Genomic DNA, 25,216 nt, shown 5'->3' with positions numbered 1-25,216 from the left:
AGGGCCGCTGGAGCTAGCATTGCACATGACATCATGTGAAAAGGGGGCATGACTCGATCGCCAGAGGGCACACCTCCCAATCTCATTTCCAGGCAACGCTTGCTGCCTAGCAGCATTTATTTCCCTTTCTCTCCGTTGCTGGAGGGAGAGGAAAGGAAATAAATGCATGCAGGCAGCAAGCGTTGCCTGGAAATGAGACCGAGAGAGATCACTCGGGGCTTTTCGGAGCCCAGACATGCCTCTTTTGCATGTGACATCATGCACATGGGGGCGTTCCTGGGATCTGGAGAGCCCTGAGTGAGCTTTTCCCATCTCATTTCCAGGCAGCATTTGCTGCCTGTCAGCATTTATTTTCCTTCCTTTTCCTAGCTAGAGGGAGAGGAAGGGAAATAAATGTTGTCAAGCAGCAAGCACTGCCTGGAAATGAGATGGGGAGAGCTAGTACAGGCTATCCCAAGCCCAGGACATGCCCCCACAAATGTGATGTCACACGTAAAGGGGACATGGCCCGGGCTTGGGATACCCCATGTGAGCACTCCGTATCTCTTTTCCATGCAGTACCTGCTGCCTGACAGCATTTATTTCCCTTCCTCTCCCTCCAGTGAGGGAGAGGAAGGAAAATAAATGCTGCCAGGCAGCAAATGCTGCATAGAAATGAGATGGGGAAAGCTCGCTTGGGGCTCTCCAGAGTTCGGGAATGCCCACATGTGTTTGAAGTTACGCACATAGGGCATCACTGGTGGGGCAGTTGGGTTGGGACATAGGCCGCTGTTCGGCTGGCTCCACCACTGGGCCACCGCATATGACAGCGGATTAGCTGCATAAGCATTTTGTACAATGAGAACTGCTATTGATTGATTGGTTGAGTGCCGTCAAGTAGGTGTCGACTCTTAGCGACCACATAGATATATTCTCTCCAGGATGATCTGTCATCAAATTGGCCTTTAAGGTCTCTCAGTGGTGCATTCATTGCTGTTGTAATCGAGTCCCTTGCTGCTGGTCGTCCTCTTCTTCTCTTTCCTTCAACTTTCCCTAGCATTATGAACTTCTCAAGGGAGCTGAATCTTCGTATGTGTCCGTAGTATGATAGTTTGAGCCTGGTCATTTGTGCCTCAAGTGAAAATTCTGGATTGATTTGTTCTATGATCCATTTGTTTGTTTTCTTGGCTGTCCATGGTATCCAGCGTGGTGCAGTGGTTAGAGTGCTGGACTAGGACCGGGGAGACCTGAGTTCAAATCCCCATTCAGCCATGATACTAACTGGGTGACTCTGGGCCAGTCACTTCTCTCTCAGCCTAACCTACTTCACAGGGTTGTTGTGAAAGAGAAACTTAAGTATGTAGTACACCGCTCTGGGCTCCTTGGAGGAAGAGCGGGATATAAAAAATGTAATAATAATAATCCTCAAAAGTCTTCTCCATTGCAAAAGTATCAATGCTTTTTCTATCTTGCTTCTTCAAAATCCAGCTTTCGCATCCATAGAGTGTCACGGGAAGAACCATTGTCCAAACGATTCTAATCTTTGTAGGTGTAGACACATCACGGCATCTAGATATCCTTTCCAAGGCATTCATTGCTATCCTACCAAGTGCTAGTCTGAGGAGTATTTCTTGACTGCTGTATCCTTTTCTGTTGACAGTCAATCCACTTCATTGTCTATGCTATCTACCACTTCATTGTCTTCATTGTCAATTCTGAGGCTGGTTGCTGTACCCGTTGCTATTAGTTTAGTCTTCTTTACATTTAGTCGTAGTTCCATTTTTTCCACTGTGCTCCTTGACTTTCATTTGTTCAGCATATAAATTGAACAGAGAAGGAGAAAGCATGCAGCCTTGTCTTACTCCTTTGCCGATCTGGAACCAGTCGATTTCACCATGTTCCATCTGGACTGTGGCTTCCTGTCCTGTGTTTAGGTTTCTCATGAGAACAATGAGGTGTTCTGGGATGTCCATTTTCCTAAGGATATTGCACAACTTGACATGGTCAACACAATCGAAGGCTTTTCTGTAGTCAATAAAGCACATATTGACTTCTTTCTGGTATTCTTTGGCTTTCTCAATTATCCAGTATGCATCAGCAATGATGTCTCTTGTTCCTCGGCCTTTTCTGAAACCAGCTTGAACATCTGGCATTTCTCTTTCCACACAGGGCTCTAATCTACGTTGGATGATCCTGAGTATTATTTTCCTAGCATGTGAAATTAAGGATATCATGCAGTGGTCTGCGCAATCTGTTCAGTCTCCTTTCTTTGGTATGAGTATGTAGACTGACCTCTTCCAATCTGTTGGCCACTGTGTCATTCTCCAAATTTGCTGGCATAGTTTGGTTAGAACCTTGACTGATTCTTCTTCTGTTGCCTGCCATATTTCTATAGCTATTCCATCAATTCCTGTAGCCTTTCAACTTGGTAATGACCGGAGTGCTGTCTAACTTCATTTTCCTGTACTAGAGGTTCTTGCAAGTAGGGAATATCTTCTAGAGTATCTTGGATTTTGACGTCCCTGCTGTATAGATTTTCAGTATACTCCTTCCATCTCTGTTTGATCTTCTCTGAATCAGTTACTATCTGTCCTCTGGCATCCCTTTTCATACCAATTTCAGGTTGGAACCTCCCTCTGAGTTCTGAATCTTGTCTGTCTATTTCCATCCTCAAGGTCTTTACAGATGTCATTGTAGTATTGCTCCTTGTCTCTTCTAACCGATTTCTGAAATTCCATATTAAGTTCCTTTGTGAGGTCTTTATCTTTCTTGACTTTGGCTTCTCTCCTCTTCTTGGCAATTTCTACCATCTGTTCTGACATCCATTTTGCTTTCTTCTGTTTCTTGGTCTTTGGCAGTCTCTTTTCACATTCGTCCTTAACAACTACTTTGATTTCATTCCACAGTTCCTCTGGTTTCCTATCAATGGGGTTCAGAACTTCAAAGCAGTTTCTGATGTTCTCCTTTAAAATGGTGGGTACATTCTCAAGATCATATCATGGGAACTGGATAGCTTTGTTTTTCTGCTTTAGTTTAACTTGGAACTTGCACATGAGCAGTTTGTGATCTGTTCCACAATCGGGCCCCGGCCATGTCTTTGCTGTTATAACTGAGCAGTTCCACCTCCTCACACCAATAATGGAATCAATTTGATTTCTATGTACTCCATCTGGTGATGTCCACATGTATAGGCGCCGCTTTGGTTGTTTGAAGAATGTGTTAGCAATGAAGAGATCATTGGCTTGACAGAAACTAATAAATCGTTCTCCTGCTTCTTTTCTGTTTCCTAGGCCATATAGGCCAACTGTGTTTAACTTCTTACCTTTTCCAACTTTGGCATTCCAGTCTCCAGCCACCACCAGCACTTGCTTGCATGTTCTGTCAATTTCAGACTGGACTTGAGCATAAAGCTCTTCAACTTCCTCTTCTGCATCAGTTGTTGGGGCATAGACTTGAAGAACGGTCATGCTAAAGGGTTGTCCACGAAATCTTTTTGATATTAGTCCGTCACTGACTGCATTGTATCCAAGTACTGTCATTGCTATATCCTTCCTGACTATGAAAGCAACACCGTTCCTTCTTTGGTTTTCGTGTCCTGAGTACTAAACGGTATGGTTTTCTAACTGAAAGTGTCCCATTCCAGTCCATTTTAATTCACTATTGCCCAAGATGTCAACCTGTAGTCAATTCATTTCATCTTTCACTGTGTTCATGCGTCTTATGTTCCACGTTCCCGTTGTAATTCTGTCTTTGCAACTTCAGATTTTCTATTTCCCGCACGGCAACATCAGCTGCTGGATGTCCAAAAGGCTTTAGTCTAATCGCATCATAAACACCATCGGTATTCCGAGAGATCCTCAGCTCTTCTTCAGTAGCATGTTGAGTACCGTCCGACCTGAGGGGCCCATCATCCGGCACTACATCGACAATCACTCTGTTTTGTCTATCCATGTGGTTTTCTTGGTAAAATACAGGAGTGGTTTACCATTGCCTTCTCCCACGCAGTATGAAATGATTCCTTTGTGGTTGTCACTGAAGTGATCGTCCACCTCCAGCACCTTCCTATATCGCTGCTGCCCAATATAGGTGCCTGCTTGCTTTAGCTGGGCAGCTGGGATGACCTTCACGCTTTGGGTGACGCTACTGGGAGTACACCTCCCTGCGTACTTCGCTCATCCCTCCCAAGAACCACTATAGAAGTGATTAAAACACTTTTAATGCCTCATATGCAAATTCTGCGAGAAGATGGTCCTGCAGGACCAAAGACAGAAAATGTGCAAGAATCCAGTAACGAGATGAAAAAACAAGAAGTTATGTTGCATGGAGAGAGGGAGGGAGAGATATTTCATATGTTGTTACCACAGCAGCTATGCATTTTCCTATCCCTGTAAAATAAAACGTTCACTGCTTCTGAAGCGAAGTGGAGGTCTAAACTTGTCTAGTGAAAACAGAATTGATCTCTGGCTTGAGATGTCTAGCCTCAAACCCAAAGCTAAACAGCAGGACCACTGGGTAGGTTTCTGTCAGTCACTCTCTCTCAGACTCAGTTTCATTTTATTTGTACAAAATGTGAATAAGTCACCCCACTCAAAAAGGTTAGGAAGCACCTATCATTGGCTCTGAGGGAAGCTGTGTTGATTTGGAGCCTAATGGAGCTCTTCAAACATAATGAAAAGGTAGATTTTAAAAGGGCAGAACTTTACAGTACACTCAGTGCCCAGTTTAATTCAAAGTTCAATTTTAAGTGTCTACACATTAAATTAATACCCCCTTTATTCGATCTATAGATTATCCTGAGAAGCATTTCCCCACCAACAGACACTGAGCTAACAGAATGCCTGTTTGGGACTCAACTATATATTACACACAAATACATGTAACAAAACTCCAATAGCTGCTTCTAGGCAAAGCAGCTTCAAAAAAATAATATATATATATATATATATATATATATATTTTAAAGGGTACAATTTGAAGCAGAGAAGTAGACCGCATTCAGACATTGCATAAAACAGGAGTTACAGGTTGCCTGTAAACCTGTAGCTCAGGTTTCATGCGATGTCTGAATGCATGCAACCATGGCCTCAGAACCAAACGACAGGGTTCAGTTTACTTACCAAACCGGAATTTGGAGCTGGGATTACTCCTCAGGCCACATTCAGACATTGCAGGAACTGGCTTAGAATTGCAGTTTGCACTTAACATTCCAAACGGGGGATTGCGTGGCAGACAATTCCCCCATTCCCAGTTTGGGAAACTCCAGAGGCATGTTAGAGTTTCCCCTCCCTCTTCCTGGTTCCACCCACTTGTATAGCCATGCTGTCGCCAGGCTGTGGGCATGGCTTCACAGCTTCAAGAGACTGCTCACAATTGGCCAGGAGCTTGGATGGGGTGTGGTTACAGACTCAAGCAGTGCTCCCCTGGTAGTGCAGCTGGCCCTTTAATTATAAGAGCAGCAGGGCCTGGCATGCCTGTTGGCAGGCAGAGGAAGTAGGAAGTGTGCAGGGAGGAGTAATCCCAGCTCCAAATTCCAGTTTCGTAAGTAAATGGAACCCTGTGGTTTGGTTGCAAGAACGTTATTGCATGCATTCAGACATCACACAACACTGGAGGTACAGGTTCCCCTGCCTGCCAACAGGCACGCCAGGCCCTGCTGCTCTTATGAAAGGGCCAGCAGCACTACCAGAGAGCACTGCTTGAAGTCTGTGATCCTTTCAGCAACGGCAGTCGGTAAATATGTGCTGGATGTTCTGGACCTGTAGAAAACACCCCCTTGTGATGATTTCCTGGAGCTGTGAAGCCATGCCCACAGCCTGGCACCAGCATGGCTGTACAAGTGGGTGGGACCAAGCTCAGAGGACCAGAAATAGGGAGGGGGAACTCTACCCTGCCTCTGGAATTTCCCAAACTGGGAATGGGGGGGGTTGTCTGCCACGCAATCCCCAATTTAGAATGTTAACTGCAAACTGCCGTTCTAAGCCAGTTCCCGTGATGTCTGAATGGGGCCTCAGTTTCACTGCTCTAGACCTCTATGAGAAGGGGTCATTGTGTTGTTTGCATGCATCCATCACTATAAACTGTGGTTACAGGTTTAAGTGACGACCTGTGAGAGGCCAGCTCAGAGCAGCACCAACAGCGGTTACACTCTGGGGCTTACCCAGCAGTCCATGGTGTGTTCCCTGACTGAATGCCCCTCCCCGCCCCACACACTTCCTACTTCCTCTGCCTGCCAACAGGCATGTCAGGCCCTGATGCTCTTAAAATTAAGGGGCCAGCAGCACTACTAGGGGAGCACTGCTTGAAGTCTGTAATCATAGCCAGTAATCACACACACACACACACACACACCCTGCAAGCTCCTGGACAATTGAGAGTGATTTCCTGGAGTTATGTAGCCACGCCCACAGCCAGAGGACAGGATGGCTCTACAAGTAGGCGCAACCAAGCTCAGAGGACCAGGAAAGGGGAGGGGAAACTCTAACCTGCCTTTGGAATTTTGCCCAGTTTAGAATTTTAATGGCAAACTGCAGTTCTCTGTCAGGTCCTGCTATGTCTGTATGCGGCTGTAGTGGGGAAGGGACACTTAACCCTTTCCCAGCTTGCCATTTAGCACTGAAAAGGCCGCCCATCCCCCTCAAGCCATCTTCTCCCACAGGGCTTCCAAAGTGGATTTCTTCGCAAAAAATACACCTGGAACTCTCTAGGAAGGACAGGAAGTTACAACAGAAAAGCAGTTGGTGGGGAAATGTTAATCACCACTTCCAAAACACTTTAGCAGCTGCTGCTGAGTTTTTAAATACAAACGTTTACATGTAACATGCAGTTTGGTCTTTTGCATTTATGAAAGTTCCAGTTTCAGAATTTTATTGTATATGACTAAAAGCCTTTAATTAACAAAATTAACATTGAAAAAATAAAGCTATCAGAACAAAATGAAAATACAAGTTATCAAAATGAAGTAGAAGTTATGAAAGTTCATAAACGGATAAGAAAAAGCTTAATGTTTCTGTTGGTTTGTCAGGATTATAGGACAAGGTCCCTTCACGTTCTATTACTTATAAATCTAAGTTAATTTTAAGAAGTTGCTATAATGCACTTTCCTCCATTGTCTCACAGGTCACTAGGCAGGAATCAACAACAGAGGCTTGAATTAGAAACAGCATTCAGCTGAAAAGGCAGCTTTTCCCAACAAGGTCAAAATCACAGCAACTTAAGGGCACCTTCAACAATCGCAGAGTAAACTGAAATTTGAATTTTTATTCCAACAGCATATATAGAAATTATGCTCCCATATACTTTATGAGGACTGATTAGATCATCGCCTTTATTAGCTTCTTGGTGTGCTTCATGATCACCCTTATCTTATCTCACAGAGGATTTTCCTGAAATGATAGTTTGAGATTTATTCCATGATCATCCACAATGCTGATGTTTGCATGGTAGTCTGGCACAGGATTCTAATGCACACAGCCCCAGTTTGTGTCTTTTGCATGTGGGGAGCTATCCTAGCCAATGAAATAGAGGGAAATCCCTTGCTGGTAACGCTAGATCTGTGAGCAAACTGGAGAAGTGTGAAACATGTTCATTCATTTCAAAAGGAATATATTTCCTAGTAAATGTACTGAGCATCACAGTTTTAAATCACTGCAAGTGGTATGACCAGAGCAAAACAATGGAAAATTAATTTTGCCTGTTTGAGTGGTTTGTGCTACAGCTGCTAAAGCAGGCCCTATCCCCAATAAGTCGGATAGAGCTACCCCCTTTCCCCATGTTTGAAAAGTCATTCTGCTACCCTTTGCCGGGCTGATCTTTGATTTCACACCAGAATTATTCATATGTGCTCTGACTGTCCTTCAGATGTGCTTCATGGCAGCCAGGGCTATCCTAGGCTAAATAGAGCCCTGGGCAAGGAGTGCCTTTGATGCCCGCCCCATTGTTAGTTAATCTAGTCTACTGAAACGGTTGTCACCTTAAAGCATCCTGCGGCCTATTTTTAACTAGGACAAATGATATCACACTGGGAATGGAAAAGAAACATATTTCAAAAGGTAACTGATGGACATTCATTTTGGTAAATAGTACCCAAACAACCTGTAGAACCTTGAATAAAAGTGTAGACATTGCATTTTCTCTCTCTAGCTCACTGCGGATAGTACACTCAATAAGCAGTAAGCCAACAGGCTGAGCTCGGTGCCCCTCTCAGGTAAGTGCCCTGGGTGACTAGCCCACTCCTGAGGCTGGCTTTGAGGGTGGCACTGGTGGCTCTGTCCCCTCTACATACTGGCCCACTGGAAACAATGGCTAGTGCTAGCCTAGCATCTCAGGGCAAGGACCAGGCATTCCCTTATTACACCAATGAGATCTTGACATCCAGCTCTGTGCTTAATACACTGCAATTCTCACTTAGCTCTTTAATACTTTGAGGAGTATTTATGTATTTTTCCCAGCATGGGCGTACCATATAGTTTTCTATGCAAAGTACATAAGGCGATTTTGTTTTAAATGCTCCTTCTTCTTAGATTAAGCACTAATACACTAAAAATCCTGTTAGTATGGAAATGTAATTCAAATTTTGGGAAAATATCACAATGGGACTGTTGCTGATAAAGCTTTGTGCTTCATCTGAGATTTTCAGGCAGTGGAAAAGACAGTCTTGCCAGTACAATACATAGAATAAACTCCAAGAGGAAGACACATAAGTTAGCTTAGAATCTTTTTATACGCAGTGGGTAGGATCCAGAATTGCACAAGTGGACGGCCACTCCTGCAGTTATGTTTCCCTGCCCCCTCCTTCAGCCTCTGCACTGCTTGGAAAGCAGCTCAAGGGCCAAAGGACCCTCTAGAAGGGTGTGGGATGGGGGAAAGGGAATAGCTGAAAATCAGGCAGAGGTACTTTGCCTAGGTAGACACTCCGGAGAAAAGAAAGGAATGAAACTGTTGCTTACATGCTTTCGCAGAACCTTCTAAGAATACTTGGTTTTTCCTGATTGCGCCTTTGTCGAAACCAACGCTGAATACTGCGTACATCCCAGTCCAGCTGTTTGGACAACCCTTCTAGTCTCTTCTCATCTGGATGCTGCCAAACCAAAAGAATAAGAAGTTATTTCTGTGCTTCCATTTCATAAAACACGAGTTAACATCAGATCCTAAAGCTAATCTAACACCACACAAGCCACACAAGACCTGAATCGTGATCCACTGCAAAAAGGTCTCCTGAAATTCCAGACTGGCTATCAAATCAGCAAAGTGGGCAGGAGGAATACAGTCCCACTGAAATCCGTGGTATATTTACAAGCCACAAGCACTGTTATCTGAGGCAGCTCTTGCTAACAGCTTCCAGGATTTACAAGCTCTTGATCAACATCCAGCACTTGGATGTAAAGGATACTGTCCTAGAGCTGAACCACATGTTCAGAAATATGTGGCACAGCTGTACAATTTCAGAAAGCGGGGCAGGGGGAAGAGAAAAGAGTTGTCTGCTTGAATCGGTCTGCACAAAGCACTACCTTGGAAACACAGATCACAATCTTTAGTTTCCTTACTCATAAGGAAGGGCCACAAAATTTAGAACTGGCATCAGAAAAGAGCCCATGCCAAAATGAAGTAATTAATCCCAGTAATTGAAGCAATTCATCTCTTTCTGCGTTCTCTTGATATATCTACTCCATATACTTAGACTTGCACAGTTTTGGTTCTCAAGGCATGTACCACCCTTCTATTCAACAGTCCAAGACTCATATTTAAATAATGTATTTGCCATATGCTTAAGTAGGCAGCAAAAAGGTTTAATCAAGCTCCTGGTGGGCCACCATATCTGGCTAGTGGACTGCAATTAGACCTGGGTTAAAGTTAGATATTGAATCAGGATTTGTATAGCTTCCATAGGGCATACAGCTTTGCTAAACCCAAGGCTAACTTGCACACAGTGGTACATGCAATTAGAGACTGACTTTCAATGGAAACACAGAACAATTTAGTACATGTATACACACAAGCACAAACCTCCTTCAAGAAAAAAACAAAATGGTTTTGCAAGAATAGTCCTACATACAGTATGCATCTTGCTAAGTTTTTTATCAAAAGCTAAAGAACACAGCACTTCCAATCATGTAATCTTTTTATTTGATCAGAAGACTCGGGTAAGGATAAGAAGCTGCTGCAAAGGCAACCTTTGAATAGGAGAACGCTTTATTAGTCCCATTCTGTGTTCCCTCTAAAAGGAATTCCCAGATGTTGTTGACTACACCTCCCATAATCCCCAGCCAAAGACCATTTTAGCTGAGAATGCTGGGAGTTGTAGTCAACAACATCTGGGAATCCCTGTTACGGGGAACAGTGGCTCCCATTACAAACACCATAAGGATATGGTTTTCATCTCAGAAGCAGCAGAAAAAGTACCACCAAAAGGGCAGGGGAAGAACAGCAATTTCTCAATATTTTACTAACACATGCAAAAACTCTGTTGTTTCTTACAAGATCATTCTAAAGCAGCTTCAGACATGCTCAATGCAAACCGCTCTGTCCAAAACTAATTCAAAGGAAATTTTGCAAATGGCAGCAAGGCATACCACACCACTATACTGTAAAAGTTACCTGTCTGCTCTCAGCATTATCAAACATTTACCTGGCACTTACGAATAATTATTTCATCTTGACATACATTTGCTTCCTCCAGTGAATTTTCACACTTCAAATGGCAGAACTTAATACTTATCTGTAGCCGGAGCCAGCATCAAGGGCTTCCCACAATGGCTGCCAGCTCAGGGCCAATACCCAAGGGTCCCATATAGTCAACTCTAGAAGTCCAGTGCCTCCTTGTGGTCATCATACTGCCGCCACCTTATCATTTCTTCCCCATGAACAAATGGGGAAAGGATGGTAGTCAGCAGCTCTCCCTTCTCCTTTTCAAGACAAGGAGGAGCAGCTGCATGCATTCCCTCCCATTCATCAATGGGGAGGGCGGGAAGAGCCTCAGTCCAGCTCCCCTTAGCAGGTGAGCTTCCCCAGCCAGACACTATGCGGGGGAGACAAGGGCTTTGTTCCAGGGTCTACCACAACCTGGCACTGACCCTGTTAACAGCATGTTGTTGTTATCACATAGCCCACATTGGATGGTTAAAGCAACACACAATTTCCTTTTCTCATTTTTCACATAAAATTTTGGGAACAGAGATTTGCCACTTCCTCCAAGCGTCTTAATGCACTTTATTCATTTATATTTCAATGCAGAGTTCCTCATATTCATATGAAACACAGGAGCTGGACAAAGGCTTCAGAAAGATTTTATGCCAACAGCATATAAGAGCTTTTATTGGAAAACTATCTTGATTACTATTTTGGCTTTTTCTTTGTCGAAGAGTCTGGTTATTCCTCTAAGAGGATCATGCATATCATATCTTCCGCTGATAAAGGCATGCCACAGGAAGTCGCGTGGAACAAACTCAACATGGTCCAACTCAAAGATTTTGATGTAAAAAATGATTGTGGTCTTAGGGTTCAGTTCTCTACTGGTTTTCTCACAACTGCTTCCGTCAGAGTCCTCTCTGAAGAAACATTTTTGTTCTCACTGTACTTGCTGCTGCTTCTCTTTAAAAGGGAATATTACCACCAGTAGCCAATAGGTTCTCTCATCACTCTTGCTTTTGATATAGTCACAGGCATCTTGTGTCCAAAATCTCCTCTTAAGTCTTTCTGGTAGTTTGAGCTATACATTTCATTTAGCTCTGGGCCAGGTATTTTTGCCCTTGGAACTTTCAGCAAAGTTTCAGGTGGAGAAACCCATGAAAGTGATGGAAATTTTCAGTGTTGGAGAAGTTGTTTACTAATGGCAGCAGAATAGCAGTAATTGGAACACTTTTTATAATTGAAAAACAGAGTAATGTCTGCAGGCTGTGGCTGCAGAGGCTGCAAGCCAGCATTTTTTTTCATAGAATGCACTGGGGAATGATACCCTCCTGGTGCACTCTGCAAAAGAAAATTGCAGCAGGCAGAACAGCTGCCATCAGCAGAGACAGCACTGCTTTTCAGAGTGTTTTGTTAAAAGATTTCTGCCATGCCATTGTTGCTGGTAAGCTGCTTTCTTCCCCAAACCTGAAAACTTTATTTACTTGTGGGTTCCCCCTACCAAAGTGATTAACCTTTTCTTCAATGTTCAACAGCTGCAAAAATGATGTTGAAAATAGAGGAAGAGTAGCAGGCCAGTACCAGCTATATTTGCTCTGCCAAGACTCCAGCTTCTCTGTATCCACTGTAGGTACATGTGCAGTCTCAGCCGTTTCCTCCATCTCTGGTTCAACTTCCAGTGCTCTGCAGATGTCTTCTGTTCCTCCTCTGTCAACAACTGCAACATCAGTCTGAGCCAAATATGATCTTAGGGTCTTGCATTGCTAAGTCACTTTTGCAGGTTTCCACACTCTATTTTGACAAATGGAGTAACTGCCTCTCCCACACATGAAAGTAGTAAAGGTGTCACATTTGTGTGTGTGTGTGTGTGTTCATTTCAGATGACTATATATCTCCTTTTACTGCTTTACTAGAATGCACCAGGACAACACTGCCCTTTGGAATCAGGGAAGAAAGTGGAATAGATCCATTTGGGCATTTTCCAGACTATTAGATTTGTGCCAGTTAAAGTGTTGCAAAGTGCAACAGTATGAGACAGCAGCTTGAAACCATGAGTACAGCATTTCTCAATTCATTTTCCAATGCATTGTGACAGGGTTGTGGCCATTCAAATTGCCCACCAATGAGTTTTCTGGGCAGGGGGTGTCCATATTCCACCTGAATTGCATTCATTGCCCCCTCCTCCTCCTCCATTTTGAGCCAATGGGGTTGCAGAGGAGGATGACGTGACGAGGTTGGGGTTTTTAAATTTTTTCTCTAGGCAGTTTTGCGAAAAGCTGCCACTAGGGGGAGCACCATGGCACAAACGACAATTCCTTGATTGCCTCTTGCCAGCCCTGGATTAACCATTAAGGGGAGGGGACCACAGAGTTTCCCCCCTAGCTATCATGCCCTTAACTCTTTCACTGCCACACTCAACTTTAGTTGATTTTTTGTAATTGTTTTTATCTGCTGTGTTCAACTTTACTCTGCATTATTTAAAAAAAAAAGTTTTCTTAGGCTCGGTGAGCGACTAAAGTTTTGAGAAACTACTAAACTATGTATCTGAAGTAAAAAGTCATTGATTTGCGAAAGAGTACTGTAAAGAGCAGTACAAAATATTGATAAAACTTCACGTAAAAAACGATCATATGTTATGATTTCTGACCCTGAAGGTGAAATATTTTTCTCAATCATTCCTTCTGTTGTGGCTATTTATAAGAAATTATAGGCAGTGGAACTGTTGTGTTTTACCTTTTACTGCTTTATTCAATCAGGTCTACAGAAAAATAAGAGTATAATACCACAGAAACCTAAGTCAAACGAAATGGTGACAGATGCATATAGAGACGTAGCTAGTTTTATTTATTTTTTTCAGCTTCTGTTTTTGTAAGCTATGTTTGGGTTATTGTCTCATTTGTTTTAGTTTTATTTTCATTGGTATTGCATTATTCATGGGTGTTTTGTAATATTTTATGATAAGAGTAGTGGTATTTTACCGGCGGCCTTCTCTGCCTTCTCCTGCCTGGGCTGCTGGGCTCTCTGACTTGTGGAGCCCCAAACGACAGAGTCCAGAACGGAGGCCTGGTCTACCCGCCATAGTCTGCTATGGAAGTAGACCAGGCCTCCGCCGTTTGGAGACCTGGTTTACTCACCATAGCCACCTACCATCCACCCCCATTCCCGGGGCTTGATGCGCCACTTTCCTCGGCTCCGGCCCCCGCCCCAACCCCACCCCTTCCCAGGCTTAATGCTCCAGTTTCCCTGGCAGAGACAGCCCCAGCCTTCCCTCTGCCCACTCACCCCATGGCTGCCTCTAGTGGAGGGAAGGAGGGTGGGCACCATTGTTGGGCTGTGCTTAGGGCATCAGTTGCCCTTAATCCAGCCCTGCCTCCTGCACAAGAACCGAAGCAAAACAAAAATAATGAAAAAAAATCCATAGACAGAAAAGGGCTTTAGATATCAACAAATCCTTGAACTGCAGAATGGGCCCTCCACACCACATGGCACTGAGAACAGTTTTCAGGCTTGCTGGTAATTCAAACAAAAGGGAGTGCACAGAATTAAATGGCTCAGTTCAATGGGCTTCCTCTTAAGTAAGTGATCATTCTCCCTTCCTCCTCTGGACTGCTCCGTTGCCTTGTAGTAAACATATGGGGCTGCACAGAAGTAAATGATTTAGTTCAATGGGGAAGCACAGCTTCTTCTGTGAAATGGGGCAGAAATATATTTTTTAGAAAAACATATGCCCTTACATATCAACAGATCCTTGATCTCCTGAATGATCCCGCCAATCCACAGTGCAAAAAGGGGGGGGGGGAAGGGGAACATGAATGTGTCTGAAAAATAAGTCTGAAAAAACAAAAGCAAGTGTGATCGAAATCAAAACCTGAAAGCACATGAGAATTGGGTTGCACCTTTGTGCAAAAACCAGGTGGAATTTTTAAAAAAACTTCTACGCGGAACGGAAAGGGGCTGTAAAATCAACAAATCATTGCACTGCGATTTGAACTGTCCACATCACATCAAACTACAATGCATAAACTATGGAGCAAGCCTCCTACCACAGGAAGATACAGCTACTTTCCTGCAATGCATTTACAAAGTTGTAGGGCTACAATGCATCAATAAAATCCGAAAGGCGGCATCGGAAATATGAACGGCACCCTGCTGACAGCACAGCAACTGTGATGTCACAACACGGGCAATATGGTGGGGCACTTAGCAGACATGTTGCGAATCTGTTGCAGCGTGTAATCTGGAAAACGCCCTGGAAAGCAATCTGGTTTCAAACTCCTCTCCATGGAAAAGTAACTGTGCAGTTGACTCTGTATCTTCTATAAGTGTAGTTCTGTTATCAAGTAGGCTAAAATATGGATCCATGTTGTCCACAGCATTTTCTGCAGCATTCTTTTTACTATCTGAAGCATTCTCTCCCCCATTCCTCGGCTCCAGGCCTGGGTATAATTTGGCTCTTCAGAAGCATTTTTTGCACAGTAGGTTTTACCATAATCGAGCTTTCAGTGTGCCTGACATTATGGATCTTCAATAAGCAATTCACATAACTGCTCAAATTTCTAACAGCTTTAAAAATCAGTCACATTTGCGATTGCTATGCCCTTTTCCTCACTCCGAGCTCTAGTCAAGAATGTGTGTGTTTGGTACGTGACCTGTCTTCTGGGTGCACAGTACGCTGCAGATTTACTAATCAAAGCTTCAACTTTTTCCTTATCTGCATTGTCAAACCGGAAAGCATAAAACCGCTATAGGGCTCCTTCATCTGCCACATGGAAAAAATAGTGCCGAATCAAGTCACTGGTTTTTATTTGTTCCTCTTGCAATTGAGTACAATGCTCAAGATCTTTTCCCACCATCTCTATTGCCTTCAAACACCAATTTGTCTTGAGATTTTTCCATCGCTTCAGTCTCCTAAGGCATCATTGTATAAAAATTACATTAGCAAACATTACATGCAGAGGTGCTCTTCGGGGCCGAGGTCCAGGGCCTCCACACCCCCTGGGCCTCCCAAATCCTCTTTAGTCTGTCTTGGTGGGGTGGTTTGTGCCCTCAAGAACCTATGTATTAAAAAATGATGCTTAACTTGCAGCGGGGATGGGGGTGGGGTGCTCCAAAGGCCTTTAGATCCAGACTCCAAAATCACCTAGGTGCACCTCTGATTACATGGTGTCAGGGGGGAAAAAACAACCAGAAAGGGTTTCCAGACAAAGAAGGTGTTGTTGTTTTTAGTGGAGCTTCAGTTTCTAGTGGAGCTCCACAATAACTGCTCACCAAAGTCATTCTCGGGCATCCACACCTAAGTAGTTCTTGCAGTAGTAATTCCTACTTTTTTCTGTCCACACAGGAGTGGGTCTTGTGGACTGTGTTCCTCCTTTAGCTGCTTGCGGTCCCTCCCTCAGTCACCCTAACCCCCAAGGCGTTTTCTGCACATGTGCATAGAAATCCAGGACATTTGTTGCTGCTGCGGCTGCTGCTGCTGCTGCTGCAGAACAGTGATCTGCCGGTTCACTGAACTTCCTGAAATGTACCCCCCTACATATTTCCATTTGCTCATCCACTGCACTGAATTTCTGGAGCTTCACACACATATTCTTTAATATCCTAGACTTTAAAGACATTGCTGCTCCAAACAACACAGTTTCCTGGGAGTAAGTCCCACTGCTCTCTTTATTCAAAAGCAAGTGGGACATGCTTCTGAATAAACATGCCTATGTGTTCTTCTGTTGAGAGCACAGTTTCTTCCTTGTTTTGAGGCTGGACCTTTGGCTACTTAAATGTCCATGTGTTATCTTCACAAATTGCAAATGGGGTGCAGGTGGGAACCTATATGCTATGTGTCGAATAAACAAACAACACCCACACCCTGCTGCCAGTGCTTTCAAAAGAACAAATGGAACCAGGAGAGGAGACCTGGTCTTGTGGTAGCAAGCATGACTTGTCCCCATAGCTAAGCAAGGTCTGCCCTGGTTGCATCTGAATGGGAAACTTGGTGTGTGAGCACTGCAAGATATTCCTCTCAGGGGATGAAGCCACTCTGGGAAGAGTAGAAGGTTCCAAGTTCCCTCCCTGGCAGCATCTCCAAGATAGGGCTGAGAGAGATTCCTGCCTGCAACCTTGGAGAAGCCGCTGCCAGTCTGTGAAGACAATACTGCGCTAGATAGACCAATGGTCTGACTCAGTATATGGCAGTTTCCTATGTTTCATGGTGCATGGTGGAAGAGTGGTAAAGCACTAGAACGGCTAGAATTTTTTAAAAAGCTGTTAAGAGATCATAAGAAACCACTATTCAAGGTAGAAAACATAGGAATATAAGAAGCTGCCATATACTGAGTCAGACCAGTGATCCATCTCGCTCAGTATTGTCTGCTCAGACATAAGCAATGGCTGTGGTATTGTCCATCAAAAGTGGGGCAACTTCCTGCTCTAGCATGGGCTGGAATGCTTTTAATCCCAGGAAGCAGGCTAGCAGTTCCCGTACATTTATACATAAGTGTTTCTGGCTCACTGTTCAAACTCCATTCACGTGACGTGGGAGGCAGTGGGCTCCCCATCTGTCATTGGAAGCATCTGATGTTATAATGATCTCTGGGAAACATGGTTGAAAAGGAATCCCCTCCCACAGGTTCTTTTCAGGGTAGGGGTTGGCATTGTATATTTGACCCCCACGAAACAAGGGCACATGTGGAATTCTATCGCATACCCTGTCTGAACTACAGAAATGACCCATTTATTTGTTGTTATCTGCTACTAGTTCAAAAGGTGGTCTGCTAACAGAGGAATATGAACAGGTGGAACTGGGGAGGGTGGTCTGATGGCATCAAAGAGATAGTTTGGTGTCCTTGCCTTGTTTTTGGTGAGGAGTAGTAGTCTTCTCCCTATGTTGATAAGGTCGGGAAGAGACCGTGCCAATCTTCTTATAGTCACATTTATTTGTGTTCTTGAACTGGGGTTTGTATTTACCATACAAGGTACCCATAGTGTAGGGAGATTTCTGTTTCGATATATAACTGGACTGAGTTGTAAGCACTGCAAAAGTTTTTGTGGTGATCTTTGACTTCTTAAGCTTTTCCAAGGTGTCATCAGTTTCCTTGCTGAAAAGTCCATCAGCTTTAAAGGGGAGGTCTTCTATCTTCTCCTGAGTGCCATATTGGAGCGTAGAGGATCTCAACCGAGCATGGCAGCATAGGGTAATTGAGCCATCCATATTTTTAGGTTTGCAAACCATCAGATGACAAACTGTGTTCATTTGCTGCCTAGTAATGTCAGCAGATTTCAGATGAAGTTCTTTAGCCTTGGCTTCTCATTCCTCTGGCTTAGCCTCCACTAATTCCTCCCATAAGGAGAGTTTGAAGCAAGATATGCATGCCATATAGATAGCAATGCGCATAGCCAGGGTGGAGGTCGAGTAAAAACGACAAACCATAGAATTCAGTTTGCATCCCTTTTTGTCCACGGGGGCAGCATGCTTCCTGCCTGAACGGGAAGAGGAAGCATAGTCTACTACAGGTGAAACTCGGAAAATTAGAATATCGTGCAAAAGTCCATTAATTTCAGTAATGCAAATTAAAAGGTGAAACTGATATATGAGACAGACGCATTACATGCAAAGCGAGATAAGTCAAGCCTTAATTTGTTATAATTGTGATGATCATGGCGTACAGCTCATGAAAACCCCAAATCCACAATCTCAGAAAATTAGAATATTACATGGAACCAAGAAGACAAGGATTGAAGAATAGAACAATATTGGACCTCTGAAAAGTATAAGCATGCATATGTATTCAGTACTTGGTTTGGGCCCCTTTTTGCAGCAATTACTGCCTCAATGCGGCGTGGCATGGATGCTATCAGCCTGTGGCACTGATGAGGTATTATGGAAGACCAGGATGCTTCATTAGCGGCCTTCAGCAATTCTGCATTGTTTGGTCTCATGTCTCTCATCCTTCTCTTGGCAATGCCCCATAGATTCTCTATGGGGTCAGGTCAGGCAAGTTTGCTGGCCAATCAAGCACAGTACACTGTATACTTTTCAGAGGTCTGATATTGTTCTATTCTTCAATCCTTGTCTTCTTGGTTCCATGTAATATTCTAATTTTCTGAGATTGTGGATTTGGGGTTTTCAGGAGCTGTACGCCATGATCATCACAATTATAACAAATTAAGGCTTGACTTATCTCGCTTTGCATGTAATGCGTCTGTCTCATATATCAGTTTCACCTTTTAATTTGCATTACTGAAATTAATGGACTTTTGCATGATATTCTAATTTTCCGAGTTTCACCTGTACATGTTAGTTAAAAAGTCGTCTTGGAAAAGTACAGCTCTCTCATGGATTGGACAGCTAATCATGGACAACAAAATTGGGGAAAGGTTGTGTGTTGTATGGCCACCCAACAGCACTGCCCTTTGGAATCAGGGAAGAAATTGAAAGAGATCCATCTGGAAATCCCAGTCTAGTTGATTTTTACTTCACTTGATTTTCAGTTTCTCTTCTGACACCGTGCAATGCTTGCTGTTGCAGCTTTATAAATGATGCCAGAGGAGACAGAGGTGTGGAACAAGCAAGCTACACTGAACACTATGTCATTCGTACAATAATCATTCTCAGAATGGCTGCTGTACTAGGTTTCAATTGTCAAACCTCTGTAGTATGTAAGGCTTGTCTCCCCAAAACAATTCATCAGAATAATCCTGTAAATTACATTGTTTTGAGGGTCCTTCTAAAAGGAACAGGAACTTATGCATTACAATGCAAAAGATATATTAAAAATATATAGTGCACAATCCAAGCACGGAAACAGCTGGAGTTGCAACTACAATGGGTGATAATTTGCACTTCAGAGCCACAGTAAAAGCAAATGGAGTTGAGACTAGGAAAGGTGCCTTAATGGATGAGGAAACTGAATGCAACAGAAGTGATTTGCCTGGAACCACATCAGGAGCTTCCTCAGTTCTTTCTTCTAAAGAGTTTTCATTAATTGCATGCACCTCAGTATTACAGATTCAGAGAATACATGTGACCAGAATCAGGGTCAGCCCACCAGTGAGGTATGGTGAGGTGGCAACGCAAACATCGGATTGGTAGAGCTGTGGAGCACACACACCGTGAGCTGCAGACTGGAGCTATTTCGGGGTGGGGGAGACACTGGCATGCAGCACACGGCACATACCTCTGGGGCAGTGGGGAGACTGCACAGGGTTTGCTGTGCCCCAATGTGGAGATGGTGACGGGAGCTCACTGGGGCACCTCAGGCACTAGGGGCATTTGGGCCAGGCCTGATCAGCCTATTGGACGAGCCTTGAAAAGTTTCTTTGTGAAACCATTTTGATGTAATACTATAAAGGGAATGAAACCCATATGTGATGATAATATTTATTGGAATAAATGAGTTTCAGAATATACTCTACCTTCGTAATTGCTGTGAAGACCTTTTCTAGAATAGCATTAGGCTGAGCTTTCTGTGGTCCATTGGCCTGGACTTTTAGGCCTAAGGCACATGGCTTGGCAATGAACCTGTGGATGTTAAAACCAGAAAAACAAACCATTATATGCAAGTGACCAAACATTCAGGAGACCCGCCTCCCCCTTAAAAAAAACCACCCCAAAACAATGGGTCAAATTTGCATTTAACAGACTGCTGTGACTTTTAAAAAGACTCACATGGATGAAAGACAATCTGAATTCTGTTCTTCCTATTATGGAAAATTTAATCAAAAGTTGGGGAAATAGTCCATCTGACACCAAGAGGACTATATAGTGTAAGAACATGATATAAATAAATAGCTTTTACACCACCATGGATTTTTGCATGTTTACTTTCTGGAAGATTGGCTTAGTTGATCAGCATAAAGCAAGACAATCTTTTCAGTTTTAACTAAATATGCTAAGCCTGGCTGACATACTGTGCAACATTCCGCCTGCCTTGTAACAGAATGTGCCTGTAGTTGTGCAAGAACACGCTTGCATATAATGCAAGCATTGAGCACATACAAGCTGCATTCTCATGTACACTATAACTGCAGTTAACCTCAAGCGGAGTCAAAATTCCTAACTCCAATTCAGGCTGCAGACCTACAGCAAACTACCATTAGCCTAACTGGAGTTGAAGGAGAATGGAGCCCCGCCCTGCTGCTCGGCCTCCCAGCCCGGCCCCAGCCAGCTCGGTGGCCAGACTGTGGGCAAAGCGTCACTACATCAGCTGCTTGGCCACAATTGGCTACGATCTCCAATGGGGCGTGCCAAGTGCTATTGTGCATTTTCAGGGGGCCCCTCCCCGCCCTTGGGAGGGGAAGTGCATTGAAAGCCCTTTAAATGCTCTAATGCCAGCACTGCTTCTGCCAGCCATGGCACTGCCCCTCCCAAGTGGCCCCGCAGCATGAAATCACCACACAGACTCACATTACCAGGGGGGTGGGGGGAACCGGAGGAGAGGATTCTGTTCCCAGTGCCACAGAAGAGGGGGAAACCCACGTTCGCCAGAATGGGATATGCAGATGGGGGGGGGCAAGGATGCTGGGGGGTCTGCCCCACCATGAGCAGGGAAGATGTTGCGAGGGGAGGCCCCAGCAGAGCACTCCAGCCAGACCCAACACATAGCTGCTGTAAACAGCTTGCTGCCCAGTAGGTCCACAGTCTCATGAGAGGGCCAGTCTACTGGGTATATGGTTGTGCCCACTAAAGTGCCACCCATGGACTGTGAGCTGGCAAAGGTACACATGTACACATGGACGTGTGGGCAGGCAGATGGCCCAGTATCACAGCAGCTTTTCTGCAGTCCCCAAGACTAGGAATGTGTTCCCCGGGATAGCACTCCCCGTGGCTGTGAGCCAGAAGCCATCCCTGGCTCTTTTCAGAGCACCCATGGCCTGACGCTCTTGTGAGAGAGGTATTAGGTGGAGAAGGGGATGGATTGTCCTTTGGAATCAGTTCTGCTGTTTTTGGGCAATACTCTCCTCTCCTCTCCACTCTGATGGTCTATCTCATGAGCTGTCCAGGGGTGTCCCCATGGCCTGTCACTCTCATGCCCGGTCACTGAGCCCTGATCTTCTAACTATGGCTAGACAGTCGGGAGCATACCGTGGTCTTGTTTGCTTCTCTTCAGATGCAAATGTTGTTTTTTGGTGCTAACCATAGTTAGCAATAAGTCTGCACTGGTATTTTGTTAACTGGTTAGAAACAGGTATGCAAACTGTGGCTTGAGCAAACAATGGTTAGAGAAACACTAGTTCATACATGATGCTAACAATAGTTATTTCTGAATATTCAAGTGGGGGTGATGAGGTTTCTGCATTGTGGTTAGAAGAGAATAGTGTTATATCTGTACTGGCCCTTTGTGGGATTTGAAATGACACTGGTGAAATTTTATTGATCCAACAAGAAACAATAAGATCCCCAACAAACTATACAATAATCATGAAATGAAAGTAAGCCACAATTTGATCCTATAGCACTATAGTTGTACTATAATTGAAAATATTTACAGTCTAAGATGAGACAAAACATAAATGATTGGAAAACCTATCAATGAAACTCAATATGTAACATTAGAGGGTCAGTAAAGTCCATAGTGTGGAGAGTGATGTGATGCAAAACAGATAAATCCATTCATCCATAACAGTGACCCAGAGGGATATGCACAAGCTGGTTTGGACCTCCTTCTGAAAGCACTGAACCGGCTTGGGCGCCGGTGTTAGAAGCAGCTCGAAGGGGTGGGGAGCAGTTCCTTAAAAAGCAGGTAATTTGCTCGCCCCCACCCTGCTGCTTTTCTGCCGCCAGCGCTCGCTTTGCAAACACCCATGTGGGGATATGGTGATGCTTCCTGCAGCCTCTGTGTGGTGTCTGCACGTACATAGCCGGTGCATATGTGCGCCGGCCATGTGTGCTGATGCCGTGCAGAGGCTGCAGGAAGCAACACCACAGCCCTGCATGGGTGTTTGCAAGGTGGTGGAAAAGCAGTGAGGCAGGCGTGAGCAGATAAGAGGCTTCCCTGCAAGAGGGTGCATGAATGGCTTGTGCACATCCCTAGGGACTCCCATTTCACTGTAGGTCTTTCTCAAGTGGAAAATGGTCTTCACAAAATACTACTACTCTACATCCTCCAGATTTCAATAGTTATGTGATGTTATTTATTTATTCGATTTCTATACCACCCTTCCAAAAATGGCTCAGGGCAGTTTACAAAGAGAAATAATAAATAAATATGATGGATTCCTGTGCCCAAAGGGCTCACAATCTAAAAAGAAACATATGACAGACACCAGCAACAGTCACTGTGCTGGGGGTGGAGAGGGCCAGTTACTCTCCCCCTGCTAAATAAAGCGGATCACCACGTTAGCATCACCATGTTAGCAACCAGCTCTACTACTTCTGGAGAATTCACAGGTTCTTGTAAGGTGCAAAGCTACTCTTGTAGCTTCTTGTAAGGTACAACAGGAGTAGCTTTGTATCGGGGAAGACTAGTAGATATTTTAGATTTCTTCTTTGAGCTCCTTGGAGACTTCTGAAGGTTACAGAGCAGAGAGGTCATTAATCTACATCTTTAAATACAAAATTTAAAAGCCTTTAGACAGCTCCCTGCCCTGAGCATTGGCAGTCAAAAAACATATCATTAAGCAGAATTGTGGTTTTGTTATCTCCTGGGAGCAATCTGAAAGACAAATGAGTTTTCAAACTATTGAAGAGATTTGCTATACTTGGTGCTCAGGTTCATGCCTGTGGTATTTGTTTTTAGATGGTGGTGTTTTCAGATGCCTTCAGGTAGTGGCACTACAATCTGAATCCAACAAGGTGGGAACAATGTCCACTTAGATCTCAGAGTGGATTAGTGCACTATTTTCTGTGGGTGAGTTAAACTCCACACTGGACCCCATAAATGCCTCACCTTGGCTGGTGTGGCATTCCATTGTAGCGGATGCCATCACTGTGGAATTGGCACATGGATGCAGGAAGAGAGTGACTATATCTTGGCATGCATTGAGACAGAAGGGAATGGTGGTGGCCACAACCCACAAGATGCTCTAGCATGTCTTACCTGGAATTCTCTTTGGGAAGGAACTGTGTTTCCATGTACCTGTTATGCTGGGACTCAGGGCAGTGGATAGGATTTTCGGAGTTCGGTGCACTTTTTGTATCCACACACCTCTTTTATGGGGTGTGGGCCCCCTGGCCATCTGTCAGCCCTGTGAGCACTGGATCATCAATAATGGGTTTCCTTGCCCTGACGCTGCCCTTTCCTTCCTCCTGCCAGCCACTCATGGTGATGGCCCTGTCTTGTCTGAAGGAGAAGCACTGGAGCTGTGATGGCTAGTGCTTCCGTGAGTAGCAACCTCAGGCGATCCAGGTTGCCACTCACAGAAATGCCAGCCATCACAGTTACTGTGCTTCCACCTTCCGACAAACAGAGCTATCACCATGAGTGGCTGGCAGGAGGAGGAGGAGGAGTGACAGCACTGGGGTGAGTCTTCTTCCCCACTTTCGGCACTCCTAGCGGCACTCACAGTTATATCGATGGAGTGTTGTAGCCTTCGCTCTTGTCTTGAATGTTCAGCACATGGAGAGAAAACTAGCTCCTGCTGCAATCCCTCCTCCATGTGCTCTGACATCCTCACTCTGCTTCAGGAAGTAGGCTATACTAGCAATATAACTAGCCTTAGAGACACTATAACAGTATTCCTCAAGTGGTATGTGCCTGATTGCATACCTGCTAACATGTCCCTATTTGGGGAAAATAAGGACAGGTTGGCAGGTATGCTGTTGTAGGTCTCCAGCCCACAGTTCTGTTGTTGTTTAAAGGCTTTATTCCAATATTTCATTTGAAACTGGTTGAGACATCTTTCATCCATGCCAATAATAATAAAATGCCACTCAGTGATGAACTTCTTCTAGAACTGAGCTTTGCTTGTGTACAGGATTGTCAACTCTCCCCACCCCCACCCCTCCCCCACCAGGATTCTTGTGCTTCTAGCATTTGTGGCAAGTGGAAATTCAGTAGGTGAAGCTTCTCCCAGCATGTACACAAAATGAGATGTGAAGAGCTTTACTAGATGAACGGCTCCTCACACAGTTCCTAAAGGCACAGTGCCCTGCTAGACAGCCTGGGCTGTAGGAAATTGTGCATTTGAACAATATAAAAAATAATCAACGGTCAATCTGACTGCATAGGTATATGAATCAAACATGGTTTATTTTAGGCACCATTGTTATCCAGTTTGAATAGCCTTCCTCTATTTCTTGTTTCTATCTGCTGAGAGGGTACAATATTAAATGGAGAAAGAGTTCTGACCTAGAAACTATCCAGCCAGCTGAGAAACTTCTGATGGGGAGAGACGTGTATATTTATCTACCTTGGGTCAGGTACCTCCATTTTTTACTCAGGTTGAAGTTCTTTTCTTTTGTATCTTTGACAAGCTGGTGAGAGAAACCCGTGGGACTGTTTGTTTACTTGTCTCTGTAAGTGCTGCCTCTGTTGAAGTTCATCTCCGAAATGTGTGGGCTTTGCATGCATTTCTGTCTTTAAGCCCATCACTTGTTCCCTCTGTGAGGTTTTCTGATGAAATAACAAGGCACATCTGCAGAGACTAATATTTTCAGTTCTTAGGTTTTCACATTTTCATCTGG

The 25,216-nt window shown here is 44.2% G+C and overlaps 1 protein-coding gene across 3 annotated transcripts in view; it reads right to left on the bottom strand.

The window, feature by feature from the left end:
- Positions 1 to 25,216, bottom strand: part of CERS6 (ceramide synthase 6) — a 217,561-nt gene that overhangs the window by 138,806 nt on the left and 53,539 nt on the right. For 2 of the 3 annotated variants that reach the window (XM_053264786.1, XM_053264797.1), the window contains exons 2-3: positions 20,008 to 20,113; positions 8,925 to 9,055 (exon numbers count right to left, since the gene is read on the bottom strand). In XM_053264786.1, coding sequence (XP_053120761.1) covers positions 8,925 to 9,055; positions 20,008 to 20,113 — 237 coding nt within the window. Of the gene's footprint in view, positions 1 to 8,924; positions 9,056 to 13,884; positions 13,958 to 20,007; positions 20,114 to 25,216 lie in introns of those variants that run through there. The other variant, XM_053264808.1, reaches the window with a different exon arrangement.

The sequence above is a fragment of the Hemicordylus capensis genome, chromosome 1 (genome assembly GCF_027244095.1).
Source record: "Hemicordylus capensis ecotype Gifberg chromosome 1, rHemCap1.1.pri, whole genome shotgun sequence".
Taxonomy (NCBI): Eukaryota; Metazoa; Chordata; class Lepidosauria; order Squamata; family Cordylidae; genus Hemicordylus; species Hemicordylus capensis.
This window is presented reverse-complemented; position numbering and strand designations above follow the sequence as displayed.